Source organism: Acomys russatus, chromosome 13 (assembly GCF_903995435.1).
Source record: "Acomys russatus chromosome 13, mAcoRus1.1, whole genome shotgun sequence".
NCBI classification, from domain to species: Eukaryota; Metazoa; Chordata; class Mammalia; order Rodentia; family Muridae; genus Acomys; species Acomys russatus.
The window spans coordinates 931,905-955,637 of record NC_067149.1 but is presented as its reverse complement, the minus strand read 5'-3'; the positions used below and the strand labels follow the sequence as shown (position 1 = coordinate 955,637).

At 40.8% G+C, this 23,733-nt stretch overlaps 1 protein-coding gene across 3 annotated transcripts in view; it reads left to right on the top strand.

Annotated features, from left to right (window-relative positions):
* The window catches only part of Kdm3a (lysine demethylase 3A), a 45,935-nt gene that overhangs the window by 7,726 nt on the left and 14,476 nt on the right, over positions 1-23,733 (top strand). For 2 of the 3 annotated variants that reach the window (XM_051154700.1, XM_051154699.1), the window contains exons 3-12: positions 748-903; positions 2,172-2,282; positions 5,652-5,754; positions 7,044-7,168; positions 7,400-7,472; positions 7,570-7,658; positions 13,951-14,114; positions 15,950-16,461; positions 18,905-19,124; positions 21,997-22,211. In XM_051154700.1, coding sequence (XP_051010657.1) covers positions 748-903; positions 2,172-2,282; positions 5,652-5,754; positions 7,044-7,168; positions 7,400-7,472; positions 7,570-7,658; positions 13,951-14,114; positions 15,950-16,461; positions 18,905-19,124; positions 21,997-22,211 — 1,768 coding nt within the window. Of the gene's footprint in view, positions 1-747; positions 904-2,171; positions 2,283-5,651; positions 5,755-7,043; positions 7,169-7,399; positions 7,473-7,569; positions 7,659-13,262; positions 13,550-13,950; positions 14,115-15,949; positions 16,462-18,904; positions 19,125-21,996; positions 22,212-23,733 lie in introns of those variants that run through there. The other variant, XM_051154701.1, reaches the window with a different exon arrangement.

Here is a 23,733-nt window from a genome sequence, read left to right as displayed (position 1 = left end):
GGTTTCTCTGTGTAGCTTTGGCTGTCCTGGAGTTACTTTGTAGACCAGGCTGGCCTTGAATTTACAAGCCAGTCTCTGCCTCCCAGTGCTGGGATTAAAGGCACACTCCACCACACCTGGTCATGTCTTAATATCACAAATTGTAGTAGTAGTTTCAGCCTTAAGAATCTCAGATGTGAGCCGGGTGAAACTGATGGGCTGTAGATGTAGCTCATAAATAGAACACTTGCCTAAGTTCTTCCTTAGCACTGGAAAACACACAGGACAACAACAAACCTTTAGAGATACTTATTTCTCTATGAGTAAATGAAATAGTTTTCGGCTTCTAACTCTCAGGCTAGTTTCTGGGTTGATTGAAAGGGATGTTGACTAGTTCTGATCCTGGGAACTAGAGGTGGTAGTGGAAGAATCCTCTTAACCCACTTCTAACACTGACCGAATTACAATGCAGTGTGGTAAGTGTTGCTTTTGGGTTTCAAATTCCTTCTAGCTTCCCAAGATCACAGTCTAATTAGCATATGTAAAACCCTTCTAGTTGGGGTTTCTTTGAGTTCTGGCCTTTTCAGAGGTCATTTTGAGGGCACTGACCCTAAGTGCTCTGGACTTCTGAATCCCATAGTAGTTCTGGAGTCAAAGTTTGGACCTTGTATGATTATCTTTAATATATTAGGCCATGGAGAGAGCAGACCTGGTATTCAAGTAGGACAATAAAAAGCCTAGAACTTAAGTTTGCTCTGTTGTGTTTAGGTGTGTGTGGAGTTTGATGGGGAGTCTTGGAGGAAGAGAAGATGGATCGATGTCTACAGCCTTCTGAGAAGAGCATTCTTAGTAGAGCATAACCTGGTTCTGGCAGAACGAAAATCGTCTGACCTTCCTGAGCGAGTTACTCAGTGGCCTGCAATAGTAAGTAACATTTGCTTTTCATTGAGCTGACAAGTAGAGAGGATTTACTCCATTTTGGATGAAACAAGGGAACTGTAAGGTTCCTTTGATACAATAGTGTCGCGTGTGTGATAAGTTAGAGCCCTCAGGATTGTCTGCCTACCCTGGGAGGAGCGCGGTGGCTCTGGCAGGCCCCATGGCTTTGCAGGGCCTTATTTTCTTCAGTTAGAAATCTAGATGGAGGTAATGTCAGGGTCACAAGTTAGAAAGTAACAGACTGACATGCACACAGAACTATGCTTTGTTCAGATGGTCAGCGTTTGAAGAAAGTTGGGAGTTGACTGCGTGTGGCAAGGACGTTCTAACGGGCAGAACTGGCTGGACTCAGTGGACGTGAGGTGGAAGTGGAGTGGAAAGAGGGAACTCAGAATATTTTGGAGGTTTTTGTTTTGTTTTGTTTTTCGAGGCAGGGTTTTTTCTGTTTTAGCCCTGGCTATTCAGGAACTCACTCTGTAAGACCAGGTTGGCCTCGAACTCACAGAGATATGCCTGTCTCTGTCTCCCATGTGCTAGGAATAAAAGCGTGCACCACCATCACCCGGTAATATGTTGGAGCTTTAAAGATTTTGTAAACCCCTATAGGATTGTGCTTTACCCACATTGTAATTATAGAGCAGAAGTCATCTGTGAATGTAGACAGGACAGGACAGACTTTATGGGACACAAGCTTTTCAAAGGAACCTTACAGTTCCCTTGTTTCATCCAAAATGGAGTAAATCCTCTCTACTTGTCAGCTCAATGAAAAGCAAGCTTGAAGGAGGAAGAGTCAGGTGTGGAGTAGTTCGAGAAGCTGGGAGACAGATGGAAAACTGCCAAATGTGTAGGGTGCTAGCAAAAGTTCAGATTTTGTCTCTAAGTGAAAAGTCACTGGATGTTTGAGCAATATAGGGCTGTGATTGTATTTTACCCTTTAGATATTTTTTCCAGCTGTTAAGAATTTTCTAAAAACATACTTTGTCTCAGAAAAACACGTATACGTTTTTTTCCACATAAATTTTTGGGAAATCATGGATCTGTAGACCCGTGAGTTAATAACTTCCAAATGTATATCTGGTTTAAATTACTGGGTTTAAATATTGTAATCTGGTGGTAGCACAAATATTAGGAAATCCTTGCAGTAAATAAAAACTTAATGCTTTGCCACTTTCTTCATGTGTGGAAAATTGCCAGTTCTGATGTTGATAGCAGTTACAATGACTGAACAGTTTTTTTGTTTTGTTTGTCTTTAGATGTACAAATCTCTGCTAGACAAAGCAGGCTTGGGATCTATAACTTCTGTTCGCTTCCTTGGAGACCAACAAAGTGTATTTGTTTCTAAAGAGCTCTTGAAGCCTATACAGGTAATCCACAGGGGCAGCATTTAACATACATGTACAAGTTATCTCACTGTGAGACATAAAGGACTCATAGTCATTGCCCTTGTGCAGATGCCTAATAGGGAAAAAACTTAACAAAAGGTCGTTCATTCATTCTTTCTTTCTTTCTTTCTTTTTTTTTTTTTTTTTTGTGTGTGTGTGTGTGTGTGGATTTTTCGAGACAGGCCTTGGCTGGACTCCTTTGTAGACCAGGCTGTCCTCAAACTCACAGAGATCCACCTGTCTCTGCCTCCCGAGTGCTGGGATTAAAGGAGTGCACCACCACCGCCTGGCTCCAAAGTTTCTTGTATACATTTCTTAATGTTAGCCTGTGGCTTTGTATGCTTTTGGAATTAAAAAGACAAAGTATTACATTGATATGTTGTGTGGTATGGAAAAAGGAAGGTGATATGAATGATTTTTCAAAAGTTACTGTTTATATAGGTATACATATTGTAATCCTTACTCATGAGTCTTACTTCTGAGTTTGCCTGCTTGCTCACATAGTTGCTCCTTGTTGTTCGTGGCCCTGTGCAGTCCTGCACAGAGCAGCAGTTTCTTATGCCAGTTCTAGCTGAAGTCACACAGGGTACAGGGCAATGTCTTCTGCATTCATTGTGTAGCTTAGTGATGCTTTCCCCCTGCTCCATTTTCCCCTTCTTTGCTTCTTTTCTTTGTTTCTTCCTCCTTTTCTTTTTTTTTTTTAAATTTCATTATCTTAACATTTAAGCCCCTAAATGTTACAGTGCTGCCTGGTGCAAGAAAGTGTTGAAGAGTACAGTAGATACTAAGGTTGTTTAGCCATGAGGTTCAAGATCATTGGATCAGCAATATATACTAAATACGACATATGTCTTTTTTTTGTTTTGTTTTACGAGGCAGGCTTTCTCTGTGTAGCCTTAGCTGTCCTGGACTCGCTTTGTAGACCAGGCTGTCCTCAAACTCACAGCGATCTGCCTGCCTCTGCCTCCAGAGTGCTGGGATTGAAGGTGTGCGCCACCACGCCCGGTAAGACCTATGTCTTGACAGACAGACATATGAGATAAAATTGTTGCATGTTGATGAGTTCATGAAAATGTGACTTTAGAGGTTCATAAAGCCCCTGCATTTCTCTTCATAGCAGTTGTTCATGTTCCCTAGTTCAGTGTTCTTAGCAATTTGGCAGTCAGTTCTCATTATCAACAGCAGTCACAGTGCGTGTCCAATCAGTTTGGAAAACTCTTCAGATCTTTTTTTTACAATGATTAAGCTCTTGGATCTTGCCCATAGGTGATTGTTAAGAATTTGTTAGAACGCAGGGACCACTACTTTAGGAATAAATAGTCCTGGCTTCATAATAACATTCACCTTTTAGATAGCATTTTACTAAGCTTTACTAATTTCTCTTTTCCACTTCTGCTTTGTGCTTCAGGGTCTCTTTGTTTCTGTGAATTCATTAAATGTACTTGCCAACAGGCAGTTTGGCATCAGTGGTCAACAGGATTTCTAGGCCTGTATCAGAAAGCCTAGAGCACTGGTTTTCTCTCTACTTGCATCTCACCTTCCATGTCCTGGAAAGCGAGACTGAAAATGAATATACTGTGTAGTGTTTTAAGTATTGGAACAGGAGCATGCTTGTTCCTGAGTTGGTTTCAGATGCAGATGCCTGTGTATGCTAGGGAGGATCAAGGACTCTTTCCTGCTATAAATGAAGAGTGACTTGCCCGTGAGTAAGGATCGGGATTTTCAGTGATACGGATGTTTTTCTTTCTAAGTCATAAGAGTAGTCTTTACTGGGTGTTGCTTTCAGAATTTACATCTTTCATATATATGTCCTGGCTTTTCATTGGAAGTAGAATTCTTAGTTCTGTTTCTTAAGACTGAAAAATCCAGACTGAAGTTTTTATTGTTCTTAGGAAAAATGCACTGTGGGTTGTTATCAATGTGCATGTAACTACGTGTTACTATCAACATATAATTAATTGAAGGGGCTATTACGTGTATTTGTTACTTTTTGTTGAAAAGTGCTCAAAGTTTATTTCTTTAGGGCATCATCTTGTAGCTAGGCATTTCTCTGTAAAATGACATGTTGGAGGATGTGATCACACAGAAATTGGATGAAACTCTTGGTCTGCCTTGACGTGGAATGTGATTGTCTGTGAGTAAGAAAAGGATATAGAACCAGCTGACAGGTTTGTTGGGCCCTAAAGCCCTCCTAGGTGGACTAGAGTTAGTCAGCCTGGTTGGAGAGCCCTATGCAGCTATCTTTGTTAATACATTGTTTCACTTTGTAGTAAAAAATGGAGAATCATCTTAATTATAATAGCAATAAATACATAAGTAAAAACAACCGTATCTGAGTATTTAGGGATTGACTTTGAGTATATATGGAGCTTCTAGGTTTTATCTGCTACTTGGCCAAAGAAATGCATTTTTTTCTAGCATGGCCCGTTACTCTGAGACCAGTTGTTTTTAGTGGGAGAAATGAACGAGCTGTTCTTGCCTACCAAGTCACAGAGAAAAGCCTGAAGGCCTGCTTCTGGAGGGCTCTGAGTTTAGCACTTTTTTCTTCACCCTGTTAGAAGTTAGGTTTGGCAAGTTACTCCTATTGACAGTTTCTATATAAATTTATCATGACTGGGTATGCACATAAAACCAGGGAACTATGGAATAGTGCCAAGAATGGAGCTACTGCCAAGAACGGAGTGTCTCAAAAGAAGCTTCCCCTGGAGTCCTAGGCTATTCATCGAGAATTTCTGTTTATTCCTCTACCTTTTATAACAAGAAAAGTGCATTTTGAATACTAGTTAGGTTAAATGAGTTTATGTGAATTAAGTTTAAAAACAATTATTTTGATGAACTGACAGTGTGCATCTGTCTCATATTTTCTGGGTTTTCCCCATCCACAGAGTTTGGGATATAGAACATTTTTTATTTGGGTTGGTCAGTTTGATTTGTATATTATTCTCATAACTAAATTATGTCATGTTGACTTCTAGTATATCTTTTAAAAATGGATTATTTTTATCTGTGTATGCCATGTGCATGGGTGTCCTTGGAGACCTGTAGAGGGCATTGGATCTCCCTGGAGCTGGAGCTAACTTGGGTGCTCTGGATGAGCAGCAAGTGCTTTTAACCCCTGAGCCACCTCTACAGTCAAGCCATAGGTCATCTAATGCTCCTAACTTGGGTGGTGTAACTTTAGTTTGCTGAGGACTTATGACTGTTTAGTGGTTTGTGACTTTCTGACCTCTTCAGTTCACTGGATTTGGCAGTGGTTTAGTAAAGTCAAATGGTTAGTAAATGCTCTATAACTAATCTGATTAAACCACTCTTAACTGTAATAAACAACTCTTCCGGTCTTTGACTTTACAGGACGTAAACAGTCTTCGCCTTTCTCTTACTGATAATCAAACAGTCAGTAAAGAATTCCAAGCCTTGATTGTAAAACATCTGGATGAAAGCCATCTTTTACAAGGTGTGTAGATGACCTGCTGGGTCAGTTCATGAGTTAGCCAGTGATGGGCCTATAAGAAGTTAGGGTTTACATTTTTCACTTACTCTTTATTGAAAGAAACTTTTGGGTTTTTTTTTTGTTTTTTGTTTTTTTTTTTTTGTGTGTGTGTGTGTGTGTGTGTGTGGGTGGGTGGGTGGTTTGTTTTTTTTTTATGTTGTAGATTGGAAATTTCTTTTTATTTTAAAAATTATTGGTTTGTTGCTTGCTTGCTTTTTTTTTTTTTTTTTTTTGGTTTTTCGGTTTTTTGAGACAGGGTTTCTCTGGGTAGCGTTGGCTGTCCTAGACTGGCTTTGTAGACCAGTCTGGCCTCGAACTCCCAGCAATCCGCCTGCCTCTGCCTCCTGAGTGCTGGGATTAAAGGTGTGAGTCACCATGCTTGGCCTTTTTTGGTTTTTCAAGACAGGGTTTCTCTGGGTAGCTTTGGCTGTCCTAGACTGGCTTTGTAGACCAAGTTGGCCTCGAACACAGTGATCCACCTGCCTCTGCCTCCCGAGTGCTGGGATTAAAGGCCAACAGATTTATTATGCTAAATTTCCTGGAACTGTGAGAGCTCAGAGGTGGTACTTAAAAAACCCGGCTATATTTTGAGATAAAGATTTGTTGTGTTTGGAATTTTTGCTATATGAAGTTGGTAAGACTTTATTTGAGAGCCAGGCAGTGCATGCTTTTGAGCACTTGGGAGGCAAGGCAGGCAGAGCACTGAGTTTGTGAGGTCTGCATAGGGAGTTCCAGGACAGCCAGGGCTACATAGAGAAATCTTTTCTCAAAACTGCTTAAAAATTTTGGGGGGGGGGGTTTAGTTTTTTGAGACAGGGTTTCTCTGTGTAGTCTTGGCTGTCTTGGACTCATTTTGTAGATTAGGCTGGCTTCGAACTCACAAAGATCTGCCTGCCTTTGCCTCCCTGAGTGCTGCGATTATAGGCGGGTATTACTGCATCTGGCCAGCTTCAAAACCATTTTTTTTTTAAAAAGCCATTATTTGGGAATCTTTTCCTTTCTATTTGCTGTTAATCTAGTTTCTCAGTCAGCTTCATAGCCAAACACTTTTGCTTTAGTTGTTGTTTGTTTGTTTGTTTTGTTTTTTGGAGCCTTAGCAGTTCTCTCAGTGGTTCCTGTATTAGGTTATTCTAAAACTACAGAGGATAGAGAGTTCAGTTTTGATGAATTGTTTGGTACTTCTTGGTCCCATAGAATATGGTAGGGTAAATATATTGCTAAGAGAGAATCAATTTCTTTCTTTCTTTTTTAAGGTGACAAGAACCTTGTTGGTTCAGAAGTAAAAATTTATAGTTTGGATCCATCTACTCAGTGGTTTTCAGCAACTGTTGTAAATGGAAACCCAACATCAAAAACTCTTCAAGTCAACTGTGAGGAGGTAAAAACAATAATAACTGATGCCATCTTACAGGGCAGGATACTGTATAGAGCAGCTATGATCTTGATGCCAAGCCCTTTTTAAATAAAATGTTAGAATTAGAAATAAAAGGCATTGCAATTGTGAAAAGTTATTTGTATGGTGTCCAGTTGCTTTGTTAGTTGGTTTTAATTTTCAGGTATTATTCTCAACATTAAAAAAATTCCCAGTATCATTTGTTTTATTTTTAAGATTCCAGCGCTGAAAATTGTTGACCCAGCACTGATTCATGTGGAAGTTATACATGATAACTTTGTGACATGTGGTAAGACACATTTATTAAACCTTTCTTCTCCTTCATCTCTTTCTTCTCACATTAAGGGAAAGAAGGAAGCCTATTTACCTGCTATTCTGTATTGTAGGCAATTCTACAAGAATCGGAGCTGCAAAACGCAAGTCTTCTGAAAATAACGGAAGTTTGGTTTCTAAGCAAGCAAAATCTTGCTCTGAGGTAACTGTTTTATTTTTGTCACTGTGAGAGTTTAACATTGCGTGACTGGTCTCTAATAGTGACATAGCAATTGGTTCAATTCTTCTCTCCTGTCTTGTCTGCTGTTGTTTAAGTTCCAGATCTTGGCCATAATTTCTATACTCGAGCAGATGGAGATAATATAAGTTCTGGTTCACTAATTTGGGGCTTTAAAAGGTTTTTTTCTTTCTTTCTTTCTTTTTTTTTTTTTTTTTTTTTTTTTTTTAGTTATTTGGTTAAAATTCTCAGTATGTGACAATTCTACCATTAGAAGTGATTCTGAAGGAAATTGAACTTTATAGTTAAATTAGAAACCTGCCTGGCTTGAGAGGAAGGGAAGAACCTTAGGATTGTGAGAAGGTTTTGAAATAGGACCCATAGCCTCATGATAATGCTAACTTGCATTGGTTATTTGTGAATAAGTGTATGGATGTATTACCTTTTGGAATAAATGACTGATTAATTTTTGGCTTAGAAAAAAAGGAACTGACTTTTGTGAGTGCTATGTGACTTCAGGTGATAGATTACTTCTCTTCTGAAATACTATTTTGGGCTGTTTATCATTTTGTCATTATGACCTGTTACAGGACGAATACATTTGACAGTTTAGGGATCCATATGCATGTTGTTACATGAGTGATTTCCCATTATGTAGCACATATGCATCTGTGTTGGGATTAGGATGTTCTGGGTTAGAGTTTAGAATTCTAAAATTGATTAGAATGATACCAAGCAGACTGCTTACGGCATTTAAGCAGGTCCCTCGAACATTAGGGGAGTAAGGCAAGGAAAAATAGCACGGAGTGAGTTAGTGGATGGTCTAGCTAGCCTTGTGGATCAAGGGCAGAGTAGACAACAGGATCAGTAGAACCAAAGCAAGTATTGTGCTACAGAAGCTCAAGAGACTGTGGTCGGGAGTTTGATGGCATTTCCTGCACCCTTTGCCTATGTTTACACAAGAACTTTTGACACTTCACCTAAGGGTTTCTGAATCAAGATGATGAAAACCTTTCTCTTCCTTGCAAATGTCTATCTAGGCTTAAACCTTCCTAGTGGGGGCTCAGATTATTCAGGAAAGAATGAAGAGGTCATTGTAGAAATCAGTTAGGAATTAATATTATTTCTCTTCATTTAATTTTAAAAATACCCATCCAGGAAACCAGAAAGATGGTGCCCTAGCTTTCTGGAGGACAAGAGAAAGGAAACACCTTCAGAGGCAGAAGGGATGCTTTCGTTTAGTGTTGACTATGTGGTGTGATTTGGGAGGAAGTGGCAGTGGAAACACAGCACTGGTTAGGTTGATGGCGTTAGCTACTGTAAATGGTCGTGAAGTGAGGCAGTAGCCTTAGAAGATAGCATTATTTGGCTTGGTGGAAGACTAGGTGTTCGGGCTGAGGAAGTAGAATAGTTGATACAGTGAGTGAACTGAGTAATTTGAATGTTGCACCATGGAACTCAGCAGTTCGAGTTTACCAAGCTCAAGTGGCTGGGCCTGGTGGCGCACGCCTTTAATCCCAGCACTTCGGAGGCAGAGGCTGGTGGATCCCTCTGAGTTGGAGGCCAGCCTGGTCTACAAAGTGAGTCTACAAAGTGAGTCCAGGGCAACCAAGGCTACACAGAGAAACTCTGTCTCGAAAAACAAACAAACAGAAGAAAAACCAAAGCTTAAGTGATGTGGTCAGGTGGTAATGTGTAGTAATGTGTAGTTTCTTAGTATAGGCTGTGTCTTAGCTGGTTAGAGATCCTTATTCTAGAAGGAAATGGATAATAAGTCTTTCAGGAAGAAGTACTAAGGGATGATACAGAAAAAAATGATTGCAGTGCATCTTAGGATTAAGCGCAGAGAGGACCTTGCCAAGTAATTCAGTGTTAGAAGCTACGTAACAGTGGGTAGAATTATAACCGGTCAGATTCTGATTTTGGGAGGAATTGTTAACAGTTTGTTATGGAAGTATATAAAGGCCATAGAGAATGCATAGGGAGTGCATCAGCTTAAATAGTTAGAAGTGTGATGAAAATGAGAATTGCAGTTGGGGAAGGGGTCAGGGAATGGTATACCTTGTTTGGACACTGGAAAACATCCTGATAGGCTGACAGAATTGGCATCGTGGAGACCTCCTGGGGGTGTCAGTTCTTCAGAGTATGGAAAAAATAGTTAAACCTGGTACACAGATATGTCTAAGAGGCACACGTAAGATGTGCTGATACATAGTGATCCTCTGCCCCACTCCCTCTGGTAGGGAAAGAAGCAAGACTTAATGTCTGTACCGTCTCTTCATTCTTAGTAAGTTTGTGTGCTCTTGAACTGATGGTTGGGCACAGTAGAAACTTTAAAATTTAAGCCCTAACTCTGGTCTGGAGATAGTTTATTAACCTCTACATGGAAAAATGAGAAATGACATTCCATAAATAAAGTATTAGTTTTCACCAGGCACTTTTGTAGTCCCAGTTACTTAGAAGTCTGAGGCAGGGAGATCACTTGAGCTTGGATTGTAGAATGATATGCTCATTGGATGTCTGCATTAGGTTTGTCATCAATATGGGTGACCTAATGGGAGCAGGAGACTAATAGAAAAATAAAGGACATTGAAAATACAGATTTTTAGCTGGGCGTGGTGGTGCACGCCTTTAATCAATCCCAGCACTCGAGAGGCAGAGGCTGGTGGATTGCTGTGAGTTCCAGGCCAGCCTGGTCTACAAAGTGACTACAGGACAGCCAAGGCTACACAGAGAAACCCTGTCTCGAAAAGAGAGAAAGAGAAAGAAAGAAAGTATAGATTTTTACCTGAGTATTAGAAGCTTTAGGAGTCTGACGCCATTACTTTTAATGTTTATGATTAGTCAAGAAAAGTATAGTGAAGCAAAGAGAGAAAGCCATTCATCTGGCTTTTATGGTATCACTGAGGCCTGGTGTAGAATGTCTCTTTTGAAACTAAAAGATCACTCTCTCGTATCCTCCTTGATTCCTGGAGAATATTTTCCCATATCAGTATTCTTTTATATTCTGGATGATTTTATGATTGAGAAAGTTTTGGAAACCCTGGCCTGACCTAGATTTTAGGAGAACTGAAGAAGGAAGGCAGGTACTATAAATGTAAGTGACAGGTGAGTACAGTAACACACTTGGCACCATTCCCCCATACTTGCACTTCCCAAATGCACTGCACTGGCACAGGTTTACTTTCAGGGTAGTCTTTGGAGGACAGGAGTTTGGGTAGGTGAGACATTTGGCTGTAGTGTGGTTAAGAGAAACATGTTTGCCAGTGACATCTGGCTCCTTGAAGGTCTTCTCTGCCTAGCAGACTATTCCTCAGAGTTATGACACTGCTTGGTTAACTTGGAACAGTCTGCTGAGGAGTGTGAGCCAGCAGTGACCTTTTTAGAGTACTGCCGTACACTCAATTATATTATCTCCGTCTGCTGGCAGGGAGGAACTATTGCCATGACTGGTATAGAAGACCTTCAGGGAAAACTCTTCAGGTAAGAAGAAACTTTGACCTTTGTCAAGTCAGAGGCCAGTGCAGAAGTGTGTGCGTGAAGATGGGTTTGGGATCAGGAGTCCTGCTCCTGTTGAGTTGAGTCTTAGGCAGGGTATGGAGAGGTATTCTTCAGTTTCTTAAAGAAAAAGCACTGTCGGTTACTGCTGACTCTGATACAGGGTGACATAAGTGAGAACACTTGCACAAGATTTTATTGTTGTAAGAGAGTTTCTCTATCAGATTGATTTGCCTGTGTGCCAAGCACTGTAGTAAATGCTACCTTCACTGTATAAATAGGGACAGTAGCTAAGAGGTGCCAAAAACTTGATTACAAACCAAGGCTGGACATCAGAATCCAGTGATTTTAATCCACTGTGCTACTGTTGTTACTCTTCCCCCAAATCTTTTCCTTTTTGTGCTGAATCATCGTTATAAAAACAGCAGATTCCTTCTTTTTTCCCTCACTCTGTTTCTCCTTCCAATGAATACTACCTTAATACTATGTGGCAGATGCTGATCTACTGTGGTGAGCATTACTACTACCTGTCTTTAAAGTCACTTCTAACACTTAGCGATCGCTACTTAAGACTACGAACTGCTACTGTGCCTGTCATGTGCACACCATTCCACCGGTGTAACTGATCCTTGCTTTCTGTCTGGCCTGATGAGTTCAGATGGGATCAAGGAGTGGACCTATGCCCCAAGTGTACATTGTGAGGATGCTGGCGGCAGCTAAGTGAAAGAGCCGGGCACACGCCTTTAATCCCAGCACTCGCTAGGCAGAGGCAGGCAGATCTCTGTGAGTTCGAGGCCAGCCTGGTCTACAAAGAGAGTCCAGGACAGCCAGGGCTACACAGAGAAACCCTGTCTCAAAAAAACAAAACAAAACAAAACGAGACTTTACAGGTGCTGTGGGAATGGAAGAAAATGGGGTTGTAATAGAACTAAGGAATGACTGCTAGGACACTTATTTTGCAGTGAGTAATCTGAAGTTCTGAGGAATAGCACTTTAGCCAGTTTATAGGTAAGAAAATAGAACCAGCCAGCTACCAACAACTTAAGGCAGAAGAGATACAAGTACAAAGCCCAGACTAGAAAAGGCTTAGGATGAAGAGCAGCCAGTCCAGTTGAAATACTGTGGGCAGGCAGCAGAGTTGAGTGAGATGGGGGTGATAGTTGGCAGAAGACTGGACTGTACGTTGTTCTTGTGGGCAGTGTGGAGGTAGTCGTCCTTAATGTCTCAGAACTCTGGGTCTGTGGTGGGTACAGGCATCAGGATTACACTTAGCAAGAATGGAGGGCAGTCAGGCTAACCTGGGAGAAATGCGGTAGTGTATCACGGAAATGGAAACATTCAGTGGATACTTTGAAAATGGAGGCATGATTAATTGATTTATTGATTGGCTGTGGGAAATGGGGATGATAGAGGGTTTCTTGAATTAAGATTGATGGATATTGTACAGAGTAAAACTATCAAACTGTCCTATAGTTTACAACCTGAAGTTTGAAGTACGTTGGTTTTGGAGTATAATTTAAGGAGAAGTATTTGTACATCAGCTCTAGATGTATCAAAAAAAAATGAACCTTGAATAAGCATTTGTAATGAATTGATAATCAGCTTTTGGAGACTGCTGATTTAATGAGGGATTATCAAAGAACTGTATTACACCTTTTAGAAATAAACCCAACTTATTTCTTCATTTGAGAGAGTAGGAGACAAACCCGAGATACAAAGTTGAGTTGACAAAAAGAATGTCAGAAATAATCAGATAGTTTAGTACTTAAACATTATTTGAAACAATGTCAGAACTTTGATAATTAAAATTTTCTTAATTTGGTTTCTTAAGTTTTTATTCTGTGTTAGAAAGTGTTTTCAAGGCTGCCAGAGTCAATGAGGAAATGATTTGTCAGTAGACAGCATGGTTATTAGATGACCCTTTTTAGGTTTGGATTTGGTAAAATACAGAGGTTGTGGTAATATGACATAATTGGGAAAGGCACAGGACTGATGGACAGATGAAGAGTCTAGTAAAAATGGGTGGACTGACTGTGTAGCCATACAAAAGTTGTTTGGATTTTATGTTTTTTTTTTCCTCATGGTAGGAAATTTTATTTCTGTGGCTAATATAAATATGTGGATCCAGTATTTTTATTTTTGCAAAAGTAAAATTATGTGGAAAGGGAAGGGGGAGAGATGTCCCAGATTTTTCCCATAGGCCAGTCATGATTTAATATTTTTTCCAGCTTGGGGTGACCTTTGTGACTTGATGAGCCACATAAGAACAAGAACTGTGTCCTCAATCTTTATTGCATTGCCAAGTCTTATCGTGGTACCCAGTAGGTTCCATTGCCTACAAGAGTCCTATGTGGTCTGGTCTCCTGCCAATCTACGCAGTAAGTGCGTGGCGGGCACTCAAGTCATGTCCCGATGATTGCATGTGAAGCAGCTACCATTGAAGCTGTCACTTAAAAGTTCACCTCTATCCATTGCATTACTAAAGCAATTGCCACATCTCTCTTCCTCATACAGCGCCAGAGTTCTGGAAAAGATCAGCTTGTAATCTTACAGGATCACTTAAATTTTGTGAAAAATGAAGTGATTTATTTACAGCTATCAGATAGAGTCCTTGGTGTTTGATTTATCTCTTGTTTATTCTGCTGGTCTTTATTTTGCAATGGTATCGTGCTTGCTTACTTGCTTAGTATTAAAGGAAATTACCTTTAATTTCATTAACATATCATCATTTCCCACTAGGGACTTTTTATTTAATGTCTCTTGGTTTGGTATCTTTTAGGCCTCCCCCAGTGTGGGTCCTGTACAGTCTGTGCCCACCGCAGTGTTTAAGGAGATCCTGCTTGGTTGTACTGCAGCCACTCCATCTAGCAAGGACCCAAGACAGCAAAACACTCCCCAGGCAGCCAACTCTCCACCTAACATTGGAGCAAAACTTCCTCAAGGGTGAGTAGTGTTTTGTTCGGGGTATTCAGTCACAGAAGTAAATTATTTTATTCATGTTTAACATTTCTGTCTCTGGTTTTCCAGTGGTGTTTTCATACAGGCTCCTCAGGAGAGATTGATAAGGGCCTTCAGAGGTGGAAGTATTAAAGGCACCCAGAACAGACATAGGGTTGGTTAAAATAGGTGTCTACTTCAGAGAAAAAGGGAGCAAGTTGGTTGTATGTGAGAGACTCAGGTCAGTGGGGGTGTGGAGAGGGTGGCATGGCTGCAGTGAGGTTTAGCCTAACATGCACTGGACCCCAGTTATAGGTCAAAACACGGCTGTGGAGGAGAGTCTGAGAGTACATACCTGGAAGCAGTAGCTGTGCCTGTCAGCTCACAGGTGAAGGTAACAGTGTGACATTTAGATTTTGAAAGTCGATGGAGGGAAGGGTCTCTGGTGAGGGAGTGCTGGCTTGTATGTGCAGGTGATACAGACTTGAAGATATAGGTCAGAGAGACTTTAATGTAGAAAAGTAAGTTTGGAAGACAACTCTAAAAACTGAAGAGACTGGCAGAACACATTGGTTCACTAGGAGAAAAGTGGGTGGCGGCCTGGGATGGAGCTTGGGGAATAGTGACTGTAGCTATCAAATGCAGCAGTGTTGGCATGTGGACAGGTGGACAAGTGTACACGCACACAAAGATTCACATATATGTGCTAACATGCATGCAGATGCATGGAGGGTGGCACAGTAGGAAGTTTAGTGCTATCTAAACAAAGATTTCTAATGTAAATGAGAACTACTTCTCCAGGATTTCATCCTGGATTAGAAACAACAAAAATAAAATAAAATAAAAGTAAAAGTAAAATTAAAAAAATAAAAGCTTTGTGGTTGGCAAGCAAAGAACTCTAGTATGAGTTCCCTAGTAAGAAAGAAGTAGTGGGAGAGGCCAGGAGAGGTGGCACAGCCATTAGGAGCACTTGTTCTTGTAGAAGTCCTGGGCTCAATTCCCAGCACCCACATGGTGGTTCAGAACCATCCATAACTCCAGTGCCAAGGGATTCATTGCCCTCCAGCCTTCAAAAGCACCAAGAACACAGATGGTGCACACACATACATTCAGGCAGCACACACATAAAATCAATAAATCTAGCAAAAACAATAACATTGAATAAATGAATGGAAATTCAAGGAATTAGCTTGTCCTATTTGCTTTGTGTCCTGGCCACTCATGGTGGCTTGTTGCTCATGGCACAGCAAGTGTTTCATGCTGCTGGTGGTTTGTAGTATTAAATTTATGTTTCATATTTGAAGGGACTTCTAATGTTTCTGATATACATATAAACTTTAAAGCTTTTATTTTGGTACACCTGCCTGCCGTGAGATTGAGTTTTCAGGTTTGGTAAGCAAGAATTCTTTTTTCTCCTTAAAATTTAAATAAAATTTGTTTTGTTATGTAAGAGTCTTTAACACAGGATTTTCTGAGATAGAAAAGAGATTAGGTAATTGGCCTTGTGTAGACTTCTAATTTGACACGTTAAAAACTGCTTTATGAATTTCCTGGTTCCGCATGATACTGTTTGTTTTGAGGGAAAGCTAAGGTTCATTATGCTGTAAGAAGTGGGTTGAGCACGCAAGGAGTGTGTAGATGGGCTTTTTCCTGAGTGTGTAAGGTACTTCTTCAGAGCCATGAATGCATGGGTCTCAATTCACAGAAACCTTTCAAAATTTTCTATTTTAACAATTTCCCTTTTTCTTTCATGCTGGTTGCCATAGCAGCAAACTGAATTGTTGTAGTGTGATAAGAGATAAGAGAGGCTTGGTGCTACTTTTCCCTACTGTGTTTTTCAGATGTCATAAGCAGAGTTTACCAGAAGAACATTCTTCCTGTCTAAACACAGAACCCGACGTCCTGAGAACAAAATCGGATGTCTGCAAAGCAGGATTGCTCTCCTCACAGTCTGCTCAGGTTGGAGCTGGAGACTTGAAAACCCTGAGGGAGCCCAGAGGCAGCTGTGTCCAGCCTAAAACACACACTGACCAGGACAGCAGGCTGCAGTCTGCTCCACAGCCGGTCGCTGGCCTGCCAAAGGAGTGCTTGCCTGCAAAGAATTCTTCTAAGGCAGAACTGGACACTGCCACTACTCCTGAACTGCAGAAGCATCTAGAACACGCAGTTTCCACATCTGATGATCTTTCAGATAAGCCAGAAGTGAAAGCAGGTGTCAGTAGCCTTAATAGTTGTGCAGAAAAGAAGGTCGAACCTTCAAATTTAGGTTGCCAGTCACAGAAATTAAAGGAAACTTCAGTAAAAGTAGATAATGAAACCTGTTGTACAAGAAGCAGTAATAAAACCCAGACTCGTAAGTGTTTCAAAATCTTAATTGGTAAATGATATTTTTCTTCCCTTTTGATAAAAATATGAGAATGACTGTAGAAACGAGTTCATAGAAGCCATGTTGTACAAATGAATTCTTTTCACCCTGTGGGTTAGTATACATTTCTATTAACATTTTAATGCATGTAAGGATTCTATACATGCATTTACCTTGTGACTTAAAGTGGGTCAGATGATTCCTAATTTTTGATTTTTTTTTTTTTAAAGCAAAAAGGATTACTTTTGTCCTCAGACTGTTGCTGACTTTGTAGCATCCAGGTTGGGTGGTAGCTATGGGGCTTTGTGCTCACACGGGTAGTTCATGTGTGTTGGGGGAGTCTCAGACGGTGATGGAAACACTGAGCACAGTTGTTAAGGGTAGATCTTGATATGCTTAGTTTTCAAACTAAGTGTTCTTGGTGCAGAGAAGATGGTATACCATGGTTCACACTAACAAGTTGAACATTCCTAATCCAGAAGCTCTTAACTATTTGAGCCACCAACAAGATACCACAAGCAGAAAATCCCACTCCTGAGCTCAAGTGATGGCGTTGTAGTCACAGTGCAGGCACACACAACACACGTGAATTGTCTTTGTTTTTCGGTCCCATCCCCAAGGTATCTCAGTTAAGTATGTGCAGTAGTCCAAGTCCCAAACCAGCCGATTGACAGTACTTCTGCTCTCAAACATTGGGGAATGGATTACTCACGTAATGCTGTCACTCCATTCTAATTAGGGCAGTAAGCAGAAGGGCTGTTATCAGGATTACAAGACTGAATAAAATTTTGCATAAAATAAATAAAATAAAAGTTTGCATAAAATTAATTGCATGAAATTCATACTTTTTCTTAGGAGTTATGTAACTCCAAAGAGAAAGTGAATATTCATAACCATATATATGTTCTATTTATTCTTTTTGAGTCATCAGTCCTCACAGCCAGTTTTTGAAGCAAGTCATTTTAGTTTCTGTGAAGAGCCAGTGAAAATCCTAGCTGAGTAAACACATGACAGTACCTGAATGAGCTCTGGAGCCCAGCGTCACCTCACTGCTGTGCGGCTGCCCCTTGTCTGGACTGGCATGTGCTGCCACTCGGATCTCTGGGCTGTGCCCGCTACAGTTGCCGGTGGATACAGAAAGACTCTGGAAAAGGATTGTTTCCTTGCTCCACTTAGGGGCTAAACAAAGCAAAAGCCACCTAGAATCAAGTACCTGCCTTTCTGTTCAGTTTGACACCTCAGAAATGGGCTTTGGCACTTTTCTCTGGGCTGTGGCCTGAGAGATTACTCTCCTTACTGAGCTTCATTTGGACAGATTAATTGCTAATCTGTAGCTACTTCCTCTTTTAAGCCAGCTTATATAAAATCACTTTGGACTTCACCTATCTGTAATATGTGGAAGCCTGGTCCAGATGTCAAACAATGGTGCTTTCAATATCTTGAGTAATTAAAATTATATCACTGTGCTACTATGTTTCCATCACTCTTAATAAAAATGTTCACTGGGTGGAGGGCTGACAGCCTTGTTCAGCATTTTATAGTGTGCTTTTGTTTTGGGTTTATTTTTGTCTTAAGAACCCACCCACTCCAATTCCATTTGAACACCTAGGCAAGATCTGTACTGCGAGATACTCCCTTGGGCTCTTGGTTATGGACAACTCCCTCCTGCACTGTTCGAGTGGACACAGGAATTGAATCTCTTCGCTGTGACATCTCTACTTTCTCTCTCTCCCTCTAGAATCTACATTAATATTTCCTTTATAAATCTCTTACCAATTTACCACTTAAGACATAGAACCTGAGTTAGCGTCTTAGTTTTAGCCAGTGCTCTCAATTCTAAAAGGAGGCAAGTGTAAGGAGTGTCGAGAGAGGTAAATGGTGCCTTTGGAAGGCATTTGAAAAACAGCTCTTATTTTGTAGACCCAACAGGAGAACAATTGGGTTTTTACTTAGAATAGCTTCTGCTAAGGGTGTTTTAAGAAAAATACCTTAAGCCAGTTTCTTTTTGAGCATGAAAACCACCAGGGGTGCCATTTTCAGAGGCAGGCATAGCCCACTCAGGCAACGCCTGTGCTGAGTGTGACTTGGAAGAGCTCTTCTAGCGCTGGGAGGACACAGACACACTCACCTGCATTTTCAAGTCTGACTATTGAATTTGGTGGCTTAGGTTGCCAACTGGGGATTTTCTTTCTTTTTCTTTCTTTCTAAACAAAGGGAGCAAAATTTTACAGGTTGTTGCTTTTTCTTTTCTTGGGCTATTCTGTAGAGATTTTAGCTGAACTGAAAATGGAAAGAAGTGTCCTTTCTTTGGGAATGTTGACTTTCTCTCTCTTTCTCTCTTTTTTTTTTTTTTCTTAAATTAGAATTCAGTCAAATGTTGTAGTTGTATTCAGAAACTTGAGGTTTCATTTCCTTTCTCTTACTTTCCCAGCCCTAGCCCGGAAGTCAGTTTTGACAGACCCAGATAAGCTCAAGAAGCTTCAGCAGAGCGGAGAGCCCTTTGTTCAGGATGACTCCTGCATTAACATCTCCTGCATTAACATTGTGGCGCAGCTGCCCAAGTGTCGAGAGTGTCGCTTAGACAGCCTTCGGAAGGATAAGGAGCCGCAGAAGGACTCGCCGGTCTTTTGCCGCTTCTTTCACTTCAGGAGGTGAGGTATTTGTGAGGAAAGACTGAGGTAATCTGGGCTCTGTTTGCATACTTTTTCTTCTATGGACAGGCCATCTAGAATATACAAACTGTGTTTTTACTATGTGTTTGGCAATCTAGACCTTTCTGTATTTTATTCTTTGTGTGTGTGTGTGTGTGTGTGTGTGTGTGTGTGTGTGTGTGTGTGTGTGTGTTTTCAAGACAGGGTTTCTCTGTATAGTCTTGACTGTCCTGGAGTCACTTCGTAGACCAAGCTGGCTTATGTGGTGCTGGGAATAGAATCCAGTACAAACTAAACAAGCACTCTATGAACTGAGCTAAATCCCCATCCCCAATTATCTCCCCCCACCCTCAAAAAAGAGAAAAAAAACTCAAAACATGTTAAAAGTACAAACTTAGCCGGGCATGGTGACACATTATAACTCCAGGACTGGGAGGCAGAGGCAGGTGGATCTCTTGAGTTGGAGGCCAGCCTGGTCTACAAAGGGAGTCCAGGACAGCCAAGGCTACACAAAGAAACCCTGTCATGAAAAACAAAACAATAACAAAGTACAAACTTGGCCCTGAGTGCGGTGACACATCGAGACATCAGGGAGGTGAGGCAGGTTGATTTCCGAGTTTGAGGTCTACAGAGGCAATCCAGGACAGCCAATGCTACACAGAAAAACCCTGTCTCAAAAAAAGAAAAAAACAACAAACTTTTCAGATAATTATAGAAAAATATTGAAGTTTCTGGAAAATCACAGGTAACTTCTCTTCATAATGCATTTTAAGTGTTTGGTCAGAAAGTTTGACTGGGCACAGCAAGTTGGTGTGTTGCATAGACTGTTTGGAGTAGTCAGCAGAGCGTAAAGAGTGTCCTGGTCATGTCCATCATGTTCTGCAAATACTTCCTGTATTATATGTATTAGAACTATAAGGGCAGTTTGTCTGAGTTTGCCACACGTCTAACTCTACTCTGAAGGGATGTCTAGCAGTGCCATTGCCGGGCCAGGTGTATGTTAAAGCTGTTCTGCCAAAGGGCCCTGCAGGAAGGTGCGCTGGTGCCCATGCCCACTGCAAGGCCAGGCATGCCTCTGTGCTCCTCTGCTGGCCTGCAGAGGCATGCCTATAATTTCTTGTTTTCATTCATTCAGATGTGTTCACATTATGTAATTTGTTGACTTTTCTCCTTGTATGTTACCTCTGTTTTGTTCCACTCCTATTTAAATTTAATTAATTACTAGGTAGTGCTCCAGGGAGATAAAGTAGACACGTTCACTGTTTACTTTGATGAACCTAGAGTGACCAGAAGAAATGAGTCATTAATAAACTGATGTAAAAAGTAAACAAAAAGAAATAAAATTGCTGTTGCTTTTCCTAAGCCAGTATGTTAATGATTAAAAATAGTTCATAGTATTTCACTAGAATGGCACAAGCTTTATTACAGAAATGTCCAAAAATCAATTGCCCTAGAGTATAGATCAGTATCTGTTTATGATTTAAGTCTTAAATGTCTTCTTAGCCTTCACTCTTACTCTACCAGTACTATCTTACCTTTCCCATTATCATTTAGTCACTGTATAAGCATATGAATTTATGGTGACCTTTTCATACATGTGAAATATACTCTGTTTATTTCCTGATTAGTCCTTCAAATCCCCCTTCTTTAGTCCCTCCCACTTCACAAAGAGTCCCTCCTCTTTGATGTCTTTTTCTTTTTCAAATTTAGGGCGAGAAAACTTGGTGATGCAGTTCATTGTGCTATCTCTAATTTATTCAAATCCTTTTGTCCAGAATGAAGCAACTTTGTTTTCTGTTTTGTTGAGACAGGAATGAATGGTGTTGTGGGTATAAATGAAGGTTAGATAGTATAGCCTCTCAGGTACTGTGTGGGTAGCTAGCTTTCATTATAAGCAAGTGGTGCTTTTGTCTCCTCTTATTGTCTTTGGCTTTTGTTTTATTTTGGTTGTTTTTTGAGACAGGGTTTCTCTGTGTAGTCTTGGCTGTACTGGACTTGCTTTGTAGACCAGGCCAGCCTCGAACTCACAGTGATCCACCAGCCTTTATCTCCCGAGTGCTGGGATTAAAGGGGTGCACCACCATGCCCGGCCTGTGTCTTTGTCTTTTAATGTAGTTTAAAATACAATTTTAAATGTAAGTTGAAAATTATTGCTGAGCTGGATTAATATACAGGTCTTTTAGATACTAAAATATTAGGAGTGCATTCTGAGAGCATGTTCAGCCTTCAAGTCTGTTTCTTAGGTTCTGAATTCTATCTTAACATTTCCTTTTGAAAATCTTAGGAGTTCCCACTGTAATGTGCCTCCAGAGTACCTATGGACAGCAGACACCCTCAAATCTGCAAGGTCCTCAAATCTAATCAGATACCTTTTACCTTTCAGTGGTTGTTGGTTAACTTTTTATTTGTTACTGTCTTTGCTATTAAACTCCAATTTTAGTAGGTGGAGATTATCTCTGGAGACTACGTGATAACTTGGTTTGAGTACAGAATAGACATCTCTCTCATATGCCCTAATAGCTAGCTTGCCTTTTTAAGAGAGAAACCGTGATTAATGTTTTGGTTTGTTTTACTTATTTTTTTAAATCTTTCCCAAGTCACTAGCAAGTAATTGGCTGCCATTAGCCATGGGGGAGAATGGAAAACCAGGAAGGACTTTGTTAGTTGAAATAGTATTTAAGTGGTAATTAGAAGTTACAAATCAGTTTTGTGAGCCAGGTGGTGGTGGCCCATGCCTTTAATCCCAGAACTCGGGAGGCAGAGGCAGGCAGATTGCTGTGAGTTTGAGGACAGCCAAGGCTACACCGAGAAACTCTGTCTCAAGAAACAAAAACAAAACAAAAATCAATTTCGTTTGTTTTCCCACTTTTAGGTTACAGTTCAACAAACATGGTGTGTTGCGGGTAGAAGGCTTCTTAACACCAAACAAGTACGACAGTGAAGCAATTGGCTTGTGGCTGCCTTTGACCAAAAATGTTGTGGGGACTGATTTGGACACAGCAAAGTACATCCTGGCCAACATTGGAGACCACTTCTGTCAAATGGTGATTTCTGAGAAGGAAGCTATGTCAACTATTGAGCCACACAGTAAGAGCATCTCTTAGGGGGTAGGATGTTTGAGTCCAACTTGATTTTTGTTTCTCTGTGATACCTAAGTTCCAGTTGAACGGATTTTATTTTCATCAGAAGCCTAGGTGGATGGTATAATGAATTTGCCATCCTCCTTTTATGGCAGGAGTCTTCTGAGCTGTTCTCACTGTGGAGTTTGTTGTGGCACAGTTCAAAGCAGTAGTAGCATTCCTTTTTGTTCTGAAAGGTCAATGTGAGGCGTTAGTGGCATCTGCACAGCTTCACCGGATGTGTTGTCTCACCAGAAGGGGATGAGACCTCAGGTTGGTTACAACAGAAGATTCTTAATTCCCAGTACATTTTAAAGACAGGAAGAGTGGATCAGTATACCCTAAGTCTCCGGAGTCTTACTCTACAGGGCTAGGTCCTAGGCCTGAGAGTAGAGCCAGCTCAGATTGAGTCAGTTCTTCCACATGCTGGTTTGGAGGGACAGCTGCAGCTGTGTAAGGCTGTGCTCCACTCTTGAGGAGCACTCCGTCACTAACAGGAAGCCTAGTAAGCTTAGTGACATAGGAACTGGACCATAACTTTGTCTTGTCTCAAGGTAGGGTGTCTATAAGAATATACTTTTCTCCCTGTCTACATGCTCTGGAGAAATGAGATAATCAAGCCAGAAGCACCATGGGACTCCTGCCATATTTCCTTCAGTCATTTTATTTTCCCCAAGTGACTGAAAGACAGCAGTGATGTCTTTCCATTCTTTTAGTGTCTTTATCATTTTGGATTTTGAATAACCAAATATATTTGGATGGCAGCGTCTGTATCAGTCTTAAGGATTTTGATTGTACTTGCCAAACACTGTTGATAGTTGTGGATCCTGTTATTTTTTTCTCGGGACTTGAAAAGTTTTATTGTATGTCTATGAATGGTTTTTCCTACATACATGCAAGTGTACTACATACATGCAAGTGTACTACATACATGCCTGGTGCTCATGGAGGCCAGAACACATCAGCCCTGGGACTCTATTACAGATGGTTGCAGGCCTTGCCGCTGTGTGCTGCTGGGAACAAGGTTCTCCGCAAAAGCAGAAAGTACTGTTTTGTTTGTTTGTTTGTTTGTTTGTTTGGCTGGAGAGACGGCTGTGGATGCTGGGAACTGAACTCTTATATTTTTGAATGTGAGCCTAGCCGTTAATGGCCAAACCATCGCCCTAGCCTACAGAAAGTACTCTTAACTGAGGAGGATAAGCCATTCTCCAGACCTAGGTCTTAGATTTAAGCAATAGAATCAGATGTGTGTCTGGGATCAAGAGCTCCTGGGGCTGCTGGAGTTACTTTGAAGGGAGGAACAACTTTAGAATTACGCTTTTTTATCTGCATGTTCAAAAGTTGGAGGTCTATTAAACTTTTCCTCTGTGTAGGATAAGTGATGCAGACTTCCCATGTATACTGATGGGTTTCTCTTAACATTCTTACATTGCTGTTACTGCAGTCTACATCTGACTGCAGTGCCTAGATAGACTCCTGTCTGAAATGTA